General features: G+C 39.6%; 1 protein-coding gene across 2 annotated transcripts in view; it reads left to right on the forward strand.

Annotated features, from left to right (window-relative positions):
- Positions 1-17972, forward strand: part of LOC126259913 (guanylate kinase) — a 51240-nt gene extending 33268 nt beyond the window's left edge. For both annotated transcript variants that reach the window (XM_049957003.1, XM_049957005.1), the window contains 2 exons: positions 1927-2037; positions 17338-17972. In XM_049957003.1, the coding sequence (XP_049812960.1) occupies positions 1927-2037; positions 17338-17357 (131 nt within the window). In that variant the 3' untranslated portion in view covers positions 17358-17972. The remainder of the gene's footprint in view (positions 1-1926; positions 2038-17337) is intronic.
- The last annotated feature ends 1594 nt before the right edge of the window (positions 17973-19566 follow it).

The following is a 19566-nucleotide window of genomic DNA, read 5'->3' on the forward strand; positions in this document are numbered from 1 at the left end:
TAATGAGCCAATACTGTCACACAATTCTTGGCAGTAATTTGACCTTGCAGAGTAACCATGGAGTCTATGGAGTGCCACAATATGGCTGCCCAAATCGTCACCAAACACCCGCCATATTTTACTCTTGGGACATAATCTTGGCCAGAAGTAAGAAACAGTGTTAAACAAGACTCATCCAACCAAATGACATTCCTGCATTGATCCACAGGCCAAATTTTATGGCTTCCATACCACATTTTCCCTTTACAGGCATTTATGTCACTGATGAGTGGTTTGGAAATTCCGGCTCGCCCTGCACCTGCAGTTTCCTGCTTTTGGATCTCCCTTTGTATTGCTTAGATGTAGACAGGGTTTGTAAGTGCAACATTCAGTTATGCAGTGATTTTTGCAGTTGTCATCCCCTTATTTTTCATCACGATCCTCTTCAGCGATCAGTGATCACTCAACACGTACTTTAGTCCACATTGTGACTTAACAGATGATGTTTTTCCACTTTCCCTGTATGCTGTTTAAATCGTCAATTGGTGTCTCTTGAAACACCAAAAACTTTGACTAGCTTGGTTACAGGAGCACCCACATACAAGCCCCAATAATTTTACCACATCTGAATCCTCTTAGCTCTGACATAATGCACTCCAACTACACAGAACACTCTTCTGACGATGACTGACTCTTGCAACTTATTGGAGACATTGTACAGCTGCTGCGCATGGTCATATATAACAGCAGAACATGCAGGCTTGGCTAGCAACTGCATTTATGTTTAAGCACGCATTTCTTACAGTCTTTCCATAATTTTGTCCAATCCCTGTATACTGGTAATTTCATAATGCTATCAACAACACTGCTGCCCAAATACACAACACAAACTAACCATTTAATTATGAACTGTAGCCTGTTGTTGTCTGTAGCACATTCACAGCAAAGTTAAAGTCCTGTTATTTTACACTAGTAGCTAACAGGCTGCATAACTTCATATTAAGACACCAAAACCAATACAATGAAAGTATGTGTCAGATTGGATTCCTACTTCGGAAGTGATCAGTCTACCATCGTGCTGAAAATATTACCAATTGACCATGTTGTTTCTTTACACCCTCTACATATGTGTGATTTAAACATAATACCATTTAAACCATGTTCATATAGAACATAAACTTATACTGGTCAAATTTTTCAATGAACATGGGCTGGAAAAAGGTCTGCAAACTTGGCAGGTAGTACTATTGCATCATGTTCATATCTTTTTCCGCACATGTGCAGGTTTGTCCTGCCAATTTCATTAAAAAATTTGACTTTGATGTAAGTGTATGTACAATCTTAACAAGGTTTGCATGCTATTACGGAGTGTACCATGTTGTATGCTTAGATTATTTAAAAATGGGTTCTGGGAAACTGAAACTAGTCATCTATTAAATAAAAAAATAAATAAATCTTGCAACTTTGGCTGTTCTCTACATCAAACTGGTTAATACAAGTTGCTGTCCCATTATTAACCCAGCATGCTGCAAATCCATGAAGGTGAAACAGTTATGATTCTGTTCCATTTTATCTGTTTGGGTGATTTGAAAATGGGTTTGTGGAACCCAAATTTAGTCACTAATTAATTTAGAAAATTGGGTCTTGCAACTTTGCTGTTTTTGACATTTACATTTTTTGGAAACTACTTTTAGAATGTTCAGTTTATTGCTACATTAGTTCATAGTCAAAGATAGTTGTATTTTAAGAAATTATTAATTTTGTTCTGATGGTGTAATTTTGATTGAACACTATGGATGATTCTTGTCTGCATTAAGAATCATGGAATGCGGAAGTTGTTCTAATATATATAAATTCACATAACTCACTAATTAAGTTACAATGTGCAGCTACATTTTGCAGTTATTACTTAACTGAATTTAATATTTATTTAAAAATATTTTGCAGGTGAAACGCCAGGCAATTTTGATATTATAATTGTCAATGATATACTGGAGAAGGCCTATTCTGAGCTTCGAGAATTTGTATTGAAAGAACTGCAAAGATGTAAAGACATAGGTTAGTAGTTATATCTTAATGTATTGTGTGGCTACACATTTTTGTTTAGATTTAAAGGATGACTATGGTGGTGGTGATACGAGAAATGATACTTCATAGACAAGAATCAAACAATGGAAAATCCAGGATGGAATGTAACAATACCAGTGAAGGAAAGTTGCAACTCACCATATAGCGGAGATGCTGAGTCGTCATGGGCACAATAAAAAGATTCACACACTCATAGCTTTCGGCCATTAAGGCCTTTGTTAGCAGTAGACACACACACACACACACACACACACACACACACACACACCTGCAGCCTCAGAGAGCTGAAACTACACTGCGAGCAGCAGCACCAATGCATGATGGGAGTGGCAACTGGGTGGGTGTAAGGAGGAGGCTGGGATGCAGAGGGGGAGGGATAATATGGTGGGAGTGGTGGAGAGTGAAGTGTTGCAATTTAGACGGAGGGTAGGAGTGAAGGTGGGGGGGGGGGGGGGGTAGCAGAAAGGAGAGAAATAGAAATAAAAATAAATTAAAAGACTGGGTGTGGTGGTAAAATGATGGCTGTGTAGTGCTGGAATGGGAACAGGGAGGGGGCTGGATGGGTGAGGACAGTGACTAATGAAGGTTGAGGCCAGGAGGGTTACGGGAACATAGGATGTATTGCAGGGGAAGTTCCCACTTGCGCAATTCAAAAAAGCTGGTGTTGTGGGAGGGATCCATATGGCACAGGCTGTGAAGCAGTCATTGAGATGAGGGGCATCATGTTTGGCAGCGTGTTCAGCAACAGGGTGGTCCACTTGTTTTTTGGCCACAGTTTGTCGGTGGCCATTCATGTGGACAGACAGCTTGTTGGTTGTCATGCCTACATAGAATGCAACACAGTGGTTGCAGCTTAGCTTTTAAGTCACATGACTGGTTTCACAGGTAGCCCTGCCTTTCATGGGATAGGTGATGTTAGTGACCGGACTGGAGTAGATGGTGGTAGGGGGATGTATGGGCCATCTAGAGGAATCCTTCCTAAAAACCCAGAATCCTAAACCCCTCACCTGGTTCAGATTCATTGATGACATGTTGGCTATCTGGACTGAAGGTGAGGACACCTTATTCACATTCCTCCAGAACCTCAACAACTTCTCCCCCATTTGCTTTACCTTGTCCTATTCAACCCAACAAGCCACCTTCCTAGATGTTGACTTCCACCTCAGAGATGACTACATCAGTACCTACGTCTATATCAAACCTACTAACCTTCAGCAATACCTCCACTTCGACAGCTGCCACCCATTCCATACCAAGAAGTCCTTTCCGTACAGCCTAGCCACCCGTGAATGTCGCATCTGCAGTGACGAGCAGTCCTTCTCTAAATATACTGAGGGTCTCACTGAAGCCTTCACTGACTGTAATTATCCTCCCATCCTTGTACAAAAAACAAATCTCCCATGCCTTATCTTTCCAGTCTCCTACCACCTCCCGTCTACACTGTATTTTTCAACCTGAACAGCATTCGTAAATACTCGAACAATCGCAATGGTGTTATTACTGTGGTCTTTGGTATGTCATATTCTGCTATGGTATCCAATTTTATGCCCTTTTGCAGTCAATCACACTGAAAATAGTTATTCCTGTCAGTACATTAGTAAAGTCATCGATATTTGGTACTGGGTAGCAGTCTGTGCTCATGCGGGCATTTAATGCTTGGTAACTGTACAGGACCTCCATGTGCGCCATCTTTCTTTCTAACAAGATGTAACAGTGACACCCACAGGCTATCAGACCTTCGTATCATGCCCATTCACAGCTTTTTGCGACACACTGCCTTTACCAACACAAAATGCTGAAGCACTAACCTTCTCGACCACTGTGAGACGGGTTGCCCCAGTGTGGGCCTAATATAATACAAGGGTCATTCAATAAGTAATGCCCCACATTTTTTTAAAAGAAGTCATTAATATACGTAGACAAACGTCCTTGTTGGTGCTTCACATCTGATGTATGTTCTGTGCGCCGGTGAAGTTTTGAACCACTCTGGCAGATGGCAGGGCCATAGTACAGTGTCAAAAGGGCATCTACATATGACTCACGTTACAGGCAGCGTGCAGTTATTGAATTCTTGTGTGCAGAAAAAGAAACCAGGGTGAATATCTGTAAACATTTGTGTGCAGTGTATGGCGATGCTGCAGTTGTTAAGAGTACAGTTGGGCGATGGGTAAAGAAAGTTACAGCCTCATGAAATGCAGAAACAGAGCTCTGTGATTATCCACACTTGGGATGTCCTGTCACAGCCACTGCTCCAGACATTCTGGATCATGCAGATGCCATTATTCATGCTGACTGGTGCATCACAACTTGACAATTGGCTCTACAGTTGTCGGTCAGCATTGGAAGTACGTCTGCAATGATCAAGACTCTCGGAGATTCAAAGAGATGCCCATGAAGGGTTCCACGAATGCTCATAGTGGACCACAAGATTCAAAGAAAGGCCATTTCATATGAATTTTTGGAGCATTTTGAGACCGACAGAGAGGCCTTTCTGTCACGGATCATTACGGGGGACAAAAGCTGGGTACACCACTCTGTGCCGAAAACAAAAAGCCAGTCCATGGAATGGTACCATTCTCATTCACCACAAAAGAAGAAATTCAAGACAACTCCCTCTGCTGGAAAAGTCATGGTGACAGCCTTTTGGGATTGTGATGGTGTCATTTTCATGGATGTGATGCCAAGAGGGTCAACCATCAATTCAGAGGCATGCGTGAAGACTCTGAATAAACTCAGGAACCATTTCCGACATGTTCGATTGGACAAGAATCTAGCAGAAATCTTGCTCCAGCATGATAATGCATGAACACAAATGTCTGAGAACTCGGGAACATATCACCAAATTGGGTAGGACATCATTGCCTCATCCACCCTGGCACCCTCAAACTTCTATCTCGTAGGGCTGCTTAAAGATTCTCTACAGGGAAGACGAGAGTGTCAGTCATGCATGTTACTGGCACAAATTGGAGCACCCAGGACAAGAGCTTTTACCAGCAGGGAATACATGCTCTTCCACAATGTTGGCGTAGGGCCATAGAACGTGTTGGAGATTGCATAGAAAAATAGGACATGGACAAGACATGTTGATGTATATTGTCACCAAATTCTGACTCTTAACAATAAACATGTTCTGAGAAAAAAATGTGGGGTATTACTTATTGAACGACCCACATACACCATTTCATGTGACATTCCTTGTATACTACTATCCTTCCGCACCACCTAACAGTGTGTGTAGGCATGGTATTTATAGTGTTTCGGTCTAGGAAACCTGTGACGACTTCTCCCCCCCTCCTGATACAAGCAGTGTTGAAACTGATCTCAGTCCTCTTCTGACTAAGAAAGTCTGCTCCCAATATGTGCTCTGCCACCTTAGTGAGCACAAACTGCCACGTACAATCTTACAAAACCCTATGTCTATCTCCACTTCATTACTTCTGTACATCAATATTTGTAAATTAATTGCTGCTCTTAGGCATATGGTGAGGTTGCAGCTGCATCTCTATATTCACCAACTGGCAATGTGCTCACATCTGATCCAGACAGAATCAGTGAGGTAGTAACAATTTGACTTTGTGATGGTGTTGGTATAAGCCCGTTAGATAACTCACCTCGTTGGGTCCCTCGCCTCTCTATATAAGGCACTATTGCTGGTTTTTGCGGCCCGCCGTGCCTATTGCCAACCACTGAAGCCATTTCGATATGTACATGATGACATATATCTCTTAGCCCTCTCACCAAAATGCCAGTGATATGGAAATATTGGGTCATTTTGTTTTGGTCCACCATTGTCTCCTGTACTGTGCCTGGGCATTGTTCTTGTTTCCCAATAGCCATGCCAACTGCTTTTGCAGTGTGTCAATCTTTTCTTTAAGGCAGCGTTTGTGTTTTTTGACATCCAATTGTTGCCCTTTTTAGATAGCTACAGTCTCTTGTATAACAAATTCTTTGGTAAACATTGTTATGCTTGCCTCGAATTTAATAATTAAATAATAAAAACTTAAATGTCATGAACAATGTGCAGTTTTTCATTCATCTAATTATTTATGACATCATATCTACTGAACTATGATCGGCAGACACTTTTTACCCCCGCATTTCCTGTTGCCCGATAATAACGTTTATGTATACCAAGTTTGGTTGAAATTGGTCCAGTAGTTTAGGAGGAGATGCAGAACATACATGAAGATATACATTTTTATAATTTGCATGGATTTGGACACTGTTTCTAAAGTCATCAGTTTATTTTTGTAAACTTCTTGGTTTGCAGCATTGTGCATGTCTTCCAACTACCTAAGGAATTCATTTACTTTTATAAATCATGGATTTATATGATTATTAATCAAATAAATAATATACAAAGCTGATAAACTGCAGTAGCATAAATTGCTACAATTTCAGTCAGTTGTTTTTCCATTAACATCACTCTATACAAAATGTGTAGATACACTATGTGATCAGAAGTATTCGGACACCTTACTGAAAATGACTTACAAGTTCGTGGCGCCCTTCAGCAATAATGCTGGAATTCAATATGGTGTTGGCCCACCCTTAGCCTTGATGATAGCTACTACTCTGCTCAGTCAGGTGCTTGAAGGTTTCTTGGGGAATGGCAACCCATTCTTCACGGAATGCTGCACTGAGGAGAGGTATCGATACCACTCTTTGAGGACCGACACGAAGTTCGCGTTCCAAAATATCCCAAAGGTGTTCAATAGGATTCAGGTCAGGACTCTGTGCAGGTCAGTTCATTACAAGGATGTTATAGTTGTGTAACCACTCTGCCACAGGCTGTGCATTATGAAATCGATCATGTTGAAAGGTGCAATCGCCATCCCCGAAATTCTCTTCAACAGTGGGAAGCAAGAAGGTGCTTAAAACATCATTGTAGGCCTGTGCTGTGATAGGGCCATGTGAAACAACAAGTGGTCCAAGCCCCCTCCATGAAAAACATGACCACACCACACCATAATTCCAGCGCCTCTGAATTTTACTGTTGGCACTACACACGCTTGGAGATGACGTTCACTGGGCATTCGCCATACCCACACCCTGCCATCGGATTGTTACATTGCATACTGTGATTTGTCACTCCACACAAAATTTTTCACTGCTCAGTCATCCAGTGTTTACACTCCTTACACCAAACGAGGCGTCGCTTGGCATTTACTGGCGTGATGTGTGGCTGATGAGCAGCTGCTCAACCATGAAATCCAAGTTTTCTCACCTCCCACCTAACTGTCATAGTACTTGCAGTGGATCCTGATGCAGTTTGGAATCCCTATGTGATGGTCTGCCTATTACACATTACGACCCCCTTCAACTTCCGGCAGTATTGTGCCAGTCAACAAAAAATGAGGTCAGCCTGTACGTTTTTGTGTTGTACATGTCCCTTGACATTTTCACTTCACTATCATATCAGAAACAGTGGACCTAGGGATGTTTAGGAGTGTGGAAATCTCGCATACACACACACACAAGTGACACCCAATCACCTGACAATGTTCGAAGTCTGTGAGTTCTGCAGAGCACCCCATTCTGCTCTCTCATGATGTCTAATGACTACTGAGGCCGCTGATATAGAGTAACTGGCAGTAGATGGCAGCACAATGCACCTAACAAGAAAAACATATGTTTTTGAGGGTGTCCGGATACTTTTGATACACATAGTGTATATGTGTACAATCACAAGTTCTACTATACTCTTACAATTTAGCACATTTTAAAATAGTTATGGCAGAGGCCAAGAACTAATGCTATGAACTGGATGCAGGAGAAGAGACCAACACAGTCTGTCCACAATGTCTAGTCACCAATTTCTAGCCAATGTTGCATTCCAACCTAATCTATACCTCAGGCTATGCTACAACTCAGTCTGTCACCAAAAAGAGGTTTTTTGCTTTTACATTCATTGGCTTCACCATCTCACAACCAAACTGTTCCATTCAAACCTAACCTAGGCTATGCTATAGAGCAATCTGTCACCACAGGAAGGTTTTTCACTATAACATTGGTTGGCTTTGCCAGTTCACAATCAGATTGTTGCATCCACCGTAACATAAACCTAGGGCTACACTACAGATCAAGCTGTCATGATAACAGATTTTTTTGCACTCCCATCTGTGTTTATGATTTCATGCTACTTTGCCAGTCATTGAGGTAACCATAGGACTGAAAACCTAGATCTGTGTCCAAACTCTGCAAACTGCTGAGAAAAGCATGGAAGAGAGTACTGTACTTCCTATTTTACTAATTATTAGGGCTTCTTTCAGTTCCATTCACATACTGATCATGGGAAGAAGGGTTGTTTAACTACCACTGTGTGTTCTGTAATTAATCCGATTTCCTCCTCCTGTGGAAGCAATATGTAGAGAGTTGTTTCATATTCCTAAATCCGTCATTTGAAGCCAATTCTTGAAATTTTGTTCATTGACTTTCTAAGGAAAGTTTCAATTTGTCTGTCATGACATTTTAAATAACTACAATATGGTAGTGTTTACAGTTACTCCTATTTTCTCAATCCTCACATTCAGTCCTCTCATATTTTCCAACTTATGAAAGTTAACCCCTGAAAAAAATTTAATAGTTAAGACACAATTATCATTTTCACTAACATATCATTTTTAATGCCAATAACCACTGAAAAATATGTGTAATGTAATAAAGACAGTATTAGAATTATGACTAAAGTGCTTCCTAATTTTGTTATTTCTGGACCATATGAAATCTGGAAAAAGCATATTTTTCCTATCAGCTGTACAAGTTTTTGTTTATTCTCTACCCTTTTGAGTGTTACCACAATCTTCAAGGAGAAAAACCTTGAACATCAATGTATCAACCATACATTCCTGTAATATATGAACCATACAAATATAGAGCATATATAACTGTCATAATAATCTGGCTTAAGACAGTCCATATAAAAACACTGCTCCTAGGCACAATTACAGTAGTGCAGTTTCACTGCCGAGGCACAGCATGTTTATATGGAGATTAATATGGCAATTATATGTGTTCTGCATTTGTATGGTCCTTATATGACGGAATTGTTTGGTTGACCCATTGATCATAATGTTTTTCTTCATGAAGGTGATTGTAACAACTGAAACTGGTAGAGAATAAACATAAAATTTTACAGTTGATGGCAAAAGTAACTTTTTTCCAAATTAGTTAACAGCTATAGGCAGTTGCCTACAAAAATCTGTTCCATTTGGAATAACGTTAGTCCATACAGCAGATGAGGATCTTTGTAAGTGTAAAGTTGTTGGACTGGAGGCGAATCATAAATATTTTGTTTTGTAAATTTGCATCTCTCTGCAACAATGACAAGCTTTTCAAGTTCATGCTTATTCCAGTAGGGGTGCCACATATGTTTGTTTCTTCTAAGGTTTGGCATTTTCTCCACCAAAGGCATCATAAACATCATGTTGTTTCTGATTGACTACTTTCAACCAATAAGATTATTACATATGCTCCAGATACCCATCCTAAGTTTTGTTGCCAACACATGATCCATATTTTAGAGAATATCATTGATAACTATTTAATCATAATAAACAAAGGTATAGAAACCATACATGTGACCCAAGAAATCATCAAGGTATTTGGCAGATGGAACTTTAACCGGAACATGAAACAGACACTCTCTTTGGCTGGTATGTTCCAATTCCTATTTTGTACACACACTGTAATATCCTGTTGCAAAAATATATGCAGTTCTTGATTGTGACAAAGGGAGAAAAACATAACCACTTGCACACCAAAATGTCTTGTCTAGTGATCACATTCAAGAAAGTGTTATAAAAAAGTGTTTAAATATGCTCAAGACATTTCCATCACAGGTTACATTGATGTGAGCAATGACAGTGGATGGAAATCACAGAGGTGAAGATGCTATTTTCTTACAATCAACATCATACCATATTCTGACACATTCTAAAGTTAACTCATTCTTGGAATCATTCTCAGTTTCACTGTACAATGACAAATTACTGCCAGACTGAGAAGCAAGACATCAGATTCACTGTCCCAACTTACTTCACTGTCCACCTCTTAGCTGCACACAGGAACACAGTCACAACACTCATTTGTAGCAGGGGACAGGCCAGGTATGACAGTCAAACACTTGCAATGCCAACATGTTTTCCACCACTTCAGCAAATGAAGTAGTGGTACAATCAAAACAGGCCCATCTAGTCAGTAGCAAATGAGAGTTTTGTAAATTGCTCAGAAAGTGATACAGACATCTATATGCTGCATACGGCACTAAAATGAACTGCAGACAAAATAATGATCAGTGCATTGCAAGAAATGAAAAAGTGTACGTGCACCACACACACACACACACACACACACACACACACACACACACACACACACAAGTTAATTCAGAATAAAACTTTCTGAACAAATCGACCTGCCTGAAACAGCATGAAATCATTGGTCAGTGGGTTAAAATTCATTTTATGTTTTCAGATGACTTCTCCACTATGAACTGATTATACAGGAGCAGAGGCATGAAAATATTTTTTGCTACCATATGCTTACATTCATTAACGCGTTGCACTTGTGATATTAGTTGTGTAAATATTTGTATGAAAATACTGTTGAGGTAATACAGGGTGCCCATTCATAAGGGGTTCCAGGAAAACTGTATAATAATCTTAATAAAACAAGATATGAAACCAAATTTGTCCATGATGTACCTTTATTTTTGAGAAATGAAGATACATTATAAGATATGCTTCAAGTGGCCTCCCCTCACCTGTATACAATGTTCAACATGGCAGGCACTGCAAGTTCGTGATTGTCACCACCAGACTATTGTAGTTCATGATGCATTTTCTCCTGTAACTCGTTGATGGTGTGTGGTTTGTTCTTTTACACATTATCTCTAAAAGTGTTGCTGTGGTCTTCAGTAAAAAGACCGGTTTGATGCAGCTCTCTATGATATCCTATCCTGTGCAAGCCTCTTCATCTGCAGGTAACTACTGCAATCTACATCCTTCTGAATATGAATACTGTATTCAGTAAGCAAATTTTTACCCCACACACTTCCCTCCAACACTAAATTGGTGATCCCTTGATGCCTCAGATGTGTCCTATCAACCAATCCATTCTTTCAGTCCAGTTGTGCCACACGTTTTTTATCTCCCCAATTCTATTCAGTACCACCTCATTAGTTATGTGATCGACCCATCTAATCTCTGGCATTCATCTGTAGCACCACATTTCAAAAGCTTCTATCCTCTTCTTGTTTAAACTGTTTACCATCCATGATTCACTTCCATATGTGGCTACACTCCTGGCAAATACCTTCAGAAATTCTCTTCTTCAGAAATGCTTTGCTTGCCATTGCCCTGCATTTTATACACTACATGATCAAAAGTATCTGGACACCGTCAAAAACATACGTTTTTCATATTAGGTGCATTGTGCAGCCATCTACTGCCAGGTACCGTATTTACTCGAATCTAAGCCGCACTCGAATCTAAGCCACACCTGAAAAATGAGACTCGAAATAAAGGGGAAAAAAAAAATTCCTGAATCTAAGCCGCACCTGAAATTTGAGACTCGAAATTCAAGGGGAGAGAAAAGTTTTAGGCCGCACTTCCAAATCGAAACAAAGTTGGTCCATTGTAATATGAGACACAATGTAGGTCGAATGAATGATGATACAGCTACAGTAGTTTGGTTCGAGTCGTAAGCTTAGCAGTTAAGCTTTACTAGGTAGTCATTGCTATGCGTCAGGCGCTCCGTCCGTATTGGTATGGGTACCCTTCCTTTTTCACGTGCATCGTCTGGTTTGAATCGATTGCTTATTTTGCTTTGATCTGATAAGTGCCGTTTTCTTTGTTACAGGTGTTTACGTCATTCTAAGCTGAAAATGCATTATTGTACAGTGTCATGCATTGCTTGTCGCATTCTGATAATGCGTGTTTACGGCCTGTCGCCGCTCACGGTATGGCTTGCTTTTGTATGTGCTACCGCCGATTTTTTTTTTTTTTTTTTTTTTTTAAAAAAAGATGAATCGTCTCATTAGCGAAACAATGGCAAGGGACTGCTATTTGTTGTTATTTACACTGCTGCTTTCTTTGATAATGATCAACAAGAACCAAATAATAGACTGCCTATGATAGAACATGTTCTGAACAAGAGTTAGGCGAAAATTTTTCTTCGTTTGAAAATCTTTGCAGCCGCTTCTTTAGTACATCAAATTCTGCACAGAAATTAGAGTCATCTTAGATTTAAAAATCTAGTCAGTTGCCGTGCTTCATTTCTGACTGTGTCACTATTAGGCATAAGAATAATACGAACATAAACATGACACGATACGTATATTCTTCCGCGTTTGCTGTTGTCTCACTCTAGTTTCGTAGTTTATTAGGCAGACAGGATTTAAATGAGATAGCAGCAAACACGAAAGAATACATGGCAAATTGTTTATATTCGTATTATTCTTATGGTGAAGAAAATACTGCACGTGATTCACATTTCAACCGGTTCCTATTAGCAACCATCTCTTCTCACAGGTAGGAAAAAATTCAGAACGTAGAGTTGGCCATATTGACAAACATCCCAAACAGTCTTGCCAATCGGATTTTCGTAGTACATTGAAATTCTGCTACATTCGAAGATGAACAATATGGAATTTGTATTTACTTCGTTGGATAATGTACGAAAATGCAGTGGTCGAAACTCGGGGCGGAGAAAAAAAGCTTGTCTTCTACCTTTTTTTTAAAAAATTTATTTACTGACGCAGAGGTTTTGGCGCCAGTGTGTATCTTTGTGCCTACAAAGCATGCCTGTGTGGCGCTACATATATTCGACGGCAGAAGTTAGTTGTGGCGGCACCTACCAACATTTTTCAGAATTCCGCTTGCTTTGCACTCAATTCTAAGCCGCAGGCGGTTTTTTGGATTACAAAAAGCGGAAAAAAAGTGCGGCTTGGATATGAGGAAATACGGTACTCCATATCAGCGACCTCGGTAGTCATTAGACATCATGAGAGAGGAGAATGGTGTGCTCTGAGGAACTAGTGGCCTTCAAATGTGGTCAGGTGATTGGGTACATCTGTACGCAAGATTTCCACACTCCTAAACATTCCTAGGTCCACCGTTTCCAATTATATAGTGAAGTGGAAATGTGAAGGGACACATACAGCACAAAAGCGTGCAGGCTGACCTTGTCTGTTGACTCACAGAAACCACCGACAGTTGAAGGGGGTTGTAATGTGTAATAGGCAGACATCTATCCAGACCATCACACAGGAATTCCAGACTGCATCAGGATCCACTGCAAATGCTATGACAGTTAAGTGGGAGGTGAGAAAACTTGGATTTCATGCTCAAGAGGCTGCTCATAAGCCACACATCACATCGGTAAATGCCAAACCGTGTCTCGCTTGTTGTAAGGAGCATAAATATTGGATGATTGAACAGTGGAAAAACGTTGTGTGGAGTGACAAATCACGGTACACAATGTGGCGATCCGATGGTATGGTGTAGGTATGGTGAATGCCCCGGTGAACATCTCCCAGCACATGTAGTGCCAACAGTAAAATTCAGAGACTGTAGTGCCAACATTAAATTCAGAGGCAGTGTTGTTGTGTGGTCATGTTTTTCATGGAGGGGGCTTGCACCCCTCGTTTTGTGTGGCACTATCACACCATAGGCCTATATTGATGTTTTAAGCACCTTCTTGCTTCCCACTGTTGAAGAGCAATTCAGGGATGGCAATTGCAACTTTCAATGCGATTGAGCAGCTGTTCATAATGCATGGCCTGTGGCAGAGTAGTTACACGACAATAACATCCCTTTAATAGACTGGCCTGCACGGACTCCTGACCTGAATCATATAGAACACCTTTCGGGTGTTTTGGAATGCCGACTTCATGCCAGATCTTCCAGAACCCGACTGAACAGAGTGGAAGCTGCCATCAAGATTAAGGGTGGGCCAACACAATATTGAATTCCATCATTTCCGATGGAGGACGCCACGAACTTGTAAGTCATTTTCAGCAAGGCATCCAGATCCTTTTGATCACATATTGTATGCTCTCTACTTCAGCCTTTATCAGTTACTTTGCTATCCAAATAGCAAAACTCATCTACTACTTAAAGTCTTACAGTGTCTCCTTTCTTAATCTAATTTCCTCAGCATCATCTGATTTAATTTGACTACATTCCATTATCCTTTTTTTTCTGTGAATCTTACATCCTCCTTTCAAGACACTGTCCATTCCATTCAACTGCTCTTCCATGTCCTTTGATTTCTCTGACATTATCATCGGCAAACCTCATAGTATTTATTTCTTCTTCCAGGACTTTAATTCCTACTCCAAATTTTTCTTTTTTTACCTTTACTGCTTGCTCAGTGTACAGATTGAATAACATTGGGGGTAGGCTACAATGCTGTCTCACTCCCTTCTCGGCCACTGCTTCTGTTTCATGGCCCCTCAACTGCCATCTAGTTTCTGTAAAAGTTGTAAATTCCCTATATTTTATTCCTGCTGTCTTCACAATTCCAAACAGAGTCAGCATTGTCAAAAGCTTTCTGTAGGTCTACAAATGCTAGAAACATAGGTTTGCCTTTCCTTAACCTATCTTCTAAGGTAAGTTGTAGAGTCAGTATTGCTGTGCATGTTCCTACATTTCTCAAAATTCAAACTGATCTTCCAAGAGATCTGTTTCCACCAGTTTTTCCATTCTTCTGTGTTTCTACCAGTTATTCCATTCTTCTGTAAAGAATTCAGTTTAGTATTTTGCAACCATGATTTATTAAACTAATAGCTAGGTAATTTTCACACCTTTCTTTGGAATTGGAATTATTGCATTCTTCTTGAATTCTGAGGGTATTTCACTTGTCTCGTAAGGTGACCCCAGAGAAAAAAATCAGCGGACATCATGTCAGATGACCCTGGGAGTCATAAACTTTTGGAAATTACTCTGTCAGTGTAAAATGATTCCACCAAAGTCTTACTCACCTTAGATGCGTGACCTATTGTCCCATCTTATTGGTGCCAGCCGAGTGTCAGTTTTTTGTCATCCAGCTGGTTCACGAATTCAGGTAACAGTACTTTGTATACTCCACTGGTGACAGTAGTGTAAAAAAAAACCTGACCCAACATTGCGTTGCTGTGGTAATGCACAGATGACGGGCATCTTCTGTGAATAAAGGTGTTCCTCAATAGCTTAATGCCTGGTTGTCACTACCCCTGAGAATTCAAGTATCCTGACAAGTGAAACTACACTTCATCACCATACCACGATGACTGCAGTATTCCTGGTATTTCAGTGATAAATCGCGAGACGAATGACAGTATGTTAGGCATTTATCATGGTCAGTCTGTATTAGTTCATAAACAACTGTAAATATGTAGGGATACAGGCCTGCTGTTTTAGCAGCATTGTGACATATTCTAGGTGATAGTTCCAGATTCCTATGATAAACCACAAAGAGATTTTGTGGGTGACACTAACAATCAAGTCTTTATCTCAGCCACACTTTCTTCCGATAAGTTCGGGTCAGCTTCGTGGAACTTCATTGTTGCCACATTTAACAGATGCTGCCTCACTGACAAGTTACATGAGAACATCCACCATGAAATACAACTCTCCAATAGTAACACTCATGAAGCTGTAGCACCGTGTTTAACTATCTATAAAGGGGATGGGGCGAGGGGGCGGGCAGCATAGATGATCAGTTCCAGCATCTCTTGTAATGTTCCTTCATTTGTAAAACATAAAGTTATAACATCTACAAATTTGGTTTCATATTATCTTTTATTAAGATTTTTATAACACTTATACAGGGCCATGTATAAGTGAGACACCCTATATATCCCCGCTGCCCAGAGAGACAGAGGAAGATTATGAGAACGTCTGTTGTAGAACAAATTGAGTTTTCCAGTGTTCGAGGTTCAGTGTCAAATATGCCACAGGGTGAACACCCTTCTCCTTATATCAAATGAAATGCCAAGTTTTAGAAATGTACTTCATGAGAGATGAAGAATTGGAAATGGAAGTAGACCAAAGATGTGGTTGAACCTTCAAAGGACATTTTACAAACACAATGAGCTCATTTGTTTTTGGATTAAGTTTGAGATAAACCTTGCTTTCAGAACTTCGTGACTTTTCATTTATTACCCGCCCACGATATTATTGCACTTGTCCTCTTCAGCCTTTATCAGAAATATGCAGCAACCTTAGAGTAAGGTGAGTAAGGAAACTCCATAACACTGTGCATACACCATCAAGTGGTTCAGCATATCATCGTGAAATATCACTATAAAAAAATCACAATAAACCAACTGATGCACCCTCATTCCCACATGCAGTAATATTGTGGTTGACTGATAAAACCAAACTCTTGTCATAAACAAAATAAAAAAGGGAGGAATGACAGTGCAGATGAAGAAATGCAGTGAAATACCTACTGTATTACAAATGTAAAAAGTACTTGTTCCATTTTCACATGTAAAAAGTTGAAACAAGTGGACTAAAAGCTAGTTTTCTTATAAAAGATACTGCCAAGATGAGGAACTTTGAGAAAATATTCCTCTACTGAAGTTGAAGGAACAGTTTCATTGGTCAGTGAGTTGTTTGTAAAGAGGGAGTTTAGTATTTGTGGAAACAAATCAGTTGTTTCTCATTTCTACACATATCGCTTTGTTGGTAAAAGTTATTACTTGTATGTGAGAAAATTACGCATTGGAATATATTTACCATACAGAGACGCATACACAGTTATTCTTACACACTGTTCACAAGTGAGTTAGGATGGGATATAACTACAGTGGCTTGCAAAGTACAGATGTAGATTTATAGAGCTGTCCAAAGCCAGGCAGCCAAAAAAATTTAACATATCTATCTCTGCATTATTGTTAATATTATGAAAATGTCTTATAAATTGTTAAGGTATCGGGAATATCAAGGATAAAATACACTAAATAAATATTTAGCATTATCCTATGCAGTGAAAGCAAGAATTTTGTACCAATGTGTTGGATTGCACACTGCTTGCAGGGTGGTGTAATATTTATCATCTGATAAAATCATTGGAAGACAAAAATGTTTTATTAGTATAAGAAGGATAGAATGTATAGAGGAGGCAGTTGGATAAAGGTTAATACCGTAGCAAAAATGAAACTTTTGGGGGGAATATTACCACTGTATTAAGTCCTGCACTTTAATATATGGTTCTGTCATTGTTCTTTCCATTACTACTATATAGTTCTGTTAAATTAAGTTTTCCTCTTCCTGATTTCAGATGGTGCTTCTGATTCTTAGTGAAGCTAAATAAGAAGGCAGAAAAAAATCATTCCAGTTTGATCACTGTAGCTCCATGCATGTTTTACATAATTATTCTGTACCTGACATAAACTGATACCAAACAGTTGTTTAAACAGTGACAAAGGTAGCTATATTAGCTTCTACAAGATAAATTATTTTTAGCGCTCGAATAATAGAATTGTATATTATGTTGTCGAATTACAGGGAAAATGAGGATGCAATAACTGTGTTGCTATATCAAAATCATTGATCAGATTGAACTGTAGAAGTAGTATTGTAATTAATTGGATGTTTGTATTAGACTTGCTTCAGAAACTTTCTGACCATGTACATTTCTTGCCAGCCAACTTGTGATAGCTTTAATAACAAAAGCAGCAGTCATGTACCTAATTAGCTTGCCTGTAATAATACTGATGAATATATTAATGTATACGTATTTTGTGCGCTCTTTAGAAATGTGTTGTAGTGGTTCATTATGAACATTAAATATAAATACGCATAAGCAAGCTATGCACACCACTAAAGCCAAGTCTGCCACATTCCCTCTTAAATATTCAGAGCCATAGCAACAAACACAAATGGAAACTAAATAAAATGAAATGTTAAAATTTAGTAGGAATTTTATTTCATTGAATCTCATTATATCCTGGCACCCCTCCTTTTTCTACCACTCCCTTGTCATATAGCTCAATTTATTCCATTTGTTCCTGCAGAAAATAGTAAAGTATGATCTTTGGCTTAGGATATTTGTTATGTACTTTCCCAAAAGCAGGCCAACAAAATTTTTTTTGAAAAACTTTTTTTTCCTTTGATCTTTATAGATTTTTATGAGCTGAATCCAAATCTAGCCTTAGTTTTTTTTACATCATCCAATATGCTTTTTATTATATAGTATAAAAATCCTATGCTATATAGTAAACAGAGAAATTAATGGAATTCTTTGTTACAACATAAGCATGGATTGTATGCAGGGTGGTCCATGGATAGTGATCAGGCCAAATATCTCATGAAATAAGCATCAAATGAAAAAACTACAAAGAACGAAACTCGTCTAGTTTGAAGGGGGAAACCAAATGGCGCTATGGTTGGCCCGCTAGATGGCGCTGCCATAGATCAAACGGATTTCAACTGCATGTTTTTATTACATATTCGTGTAGTACGTAAAGAAATGTGAATGTTTTAGTTGGACAACTTTTATCGCTTTGTGATAGATGGCGCTGTAATAGCACAAACGTATAAGTACGTGGTATCACGTAACATTCCACCAGTGCGGACGGTATTTGCTTCGTGATAGATTACCCATGTTAAAATGGACCGTTTACCAATTGCGGAAAAGGTCAGTATTGTGTTAATGTATGGCTATTGTGATCAAAATGCCCAATGGACGTGTGCTATGTATGCTGCTCGGTATCCTGGACGACATCATCTAAGTGTCCTGACCGTTCACTGAATAGTTACATTATTTAAGAAAACCGGAAATGTTCGGCCACATGTGAAATGTCAACCAAGTAGGTGTTTTAACTGCTGTCACGGCTAATCCGCACATCAGTAGCAGACAAATTGCGCGAGAATCGGGAATCTCATAAACGTCGGTCTTGAGAATGCTACATAAACATTGACTGCACCCGTACTATATTTCTATGCACCAGGAATTGCATGGCAATGACTTTGAATCTCGTGTACAGTTCTGCCACTGGGCACAAGAGAAATTACGGGACAATGACAGATTTTTTGCATGTGTTCTATTTAGCGACAAAGCGTCATTCACCAACAGCAGTAACGTAAACCGGCATAATATGCACTATTGGGCAACAGAAAATCCACAATGGCTGCGACAAGTGGAACATCAGCAACCTTGGTGGGTTAATGTATGGTGCGGCATTATGGAAGGAAGGATAATTGGCCCCCATTTTATCGATGGCAATCTAAATGGTGCAATGTATGCTGATTTCCTACGTAATGTTCTACCGATGTTACTACAAGATATTTCACTGCATGACAGGATGGCGAAGTTCTTCCAACATGGTGGATGTCCAGCTCATAGCTCGCATGCGGTTGAAGCAGTATTGAATAGCATATTTCATGACAGGTGGATTGGTCCTCGAAGCACATTCACCGGATCTGACGTCCCCGGATTTCTTTCTGTGGGGAAAGTTGAAGGATGTTTGCTATCGTGATCCACCGACAATGCCTGACAACATGCATC

The sequence above is a fragment of the Schistocerca nitens genome, chromosome 5, assembly GCF_023898315.1.
Source record: "Schistocerca nitens isolate TAMUIC-IGC-003100 chromosome 5, iqSchNite1.1, whole genome shotgun sequence".
Classification (NCBI taxonomy): domain Eukaryota; kingdom Metazoa; phylum Arthropoda; class Insecta; order Orthoptera; family Acrididae; genus Schistocerca; species Schistocerca nitens.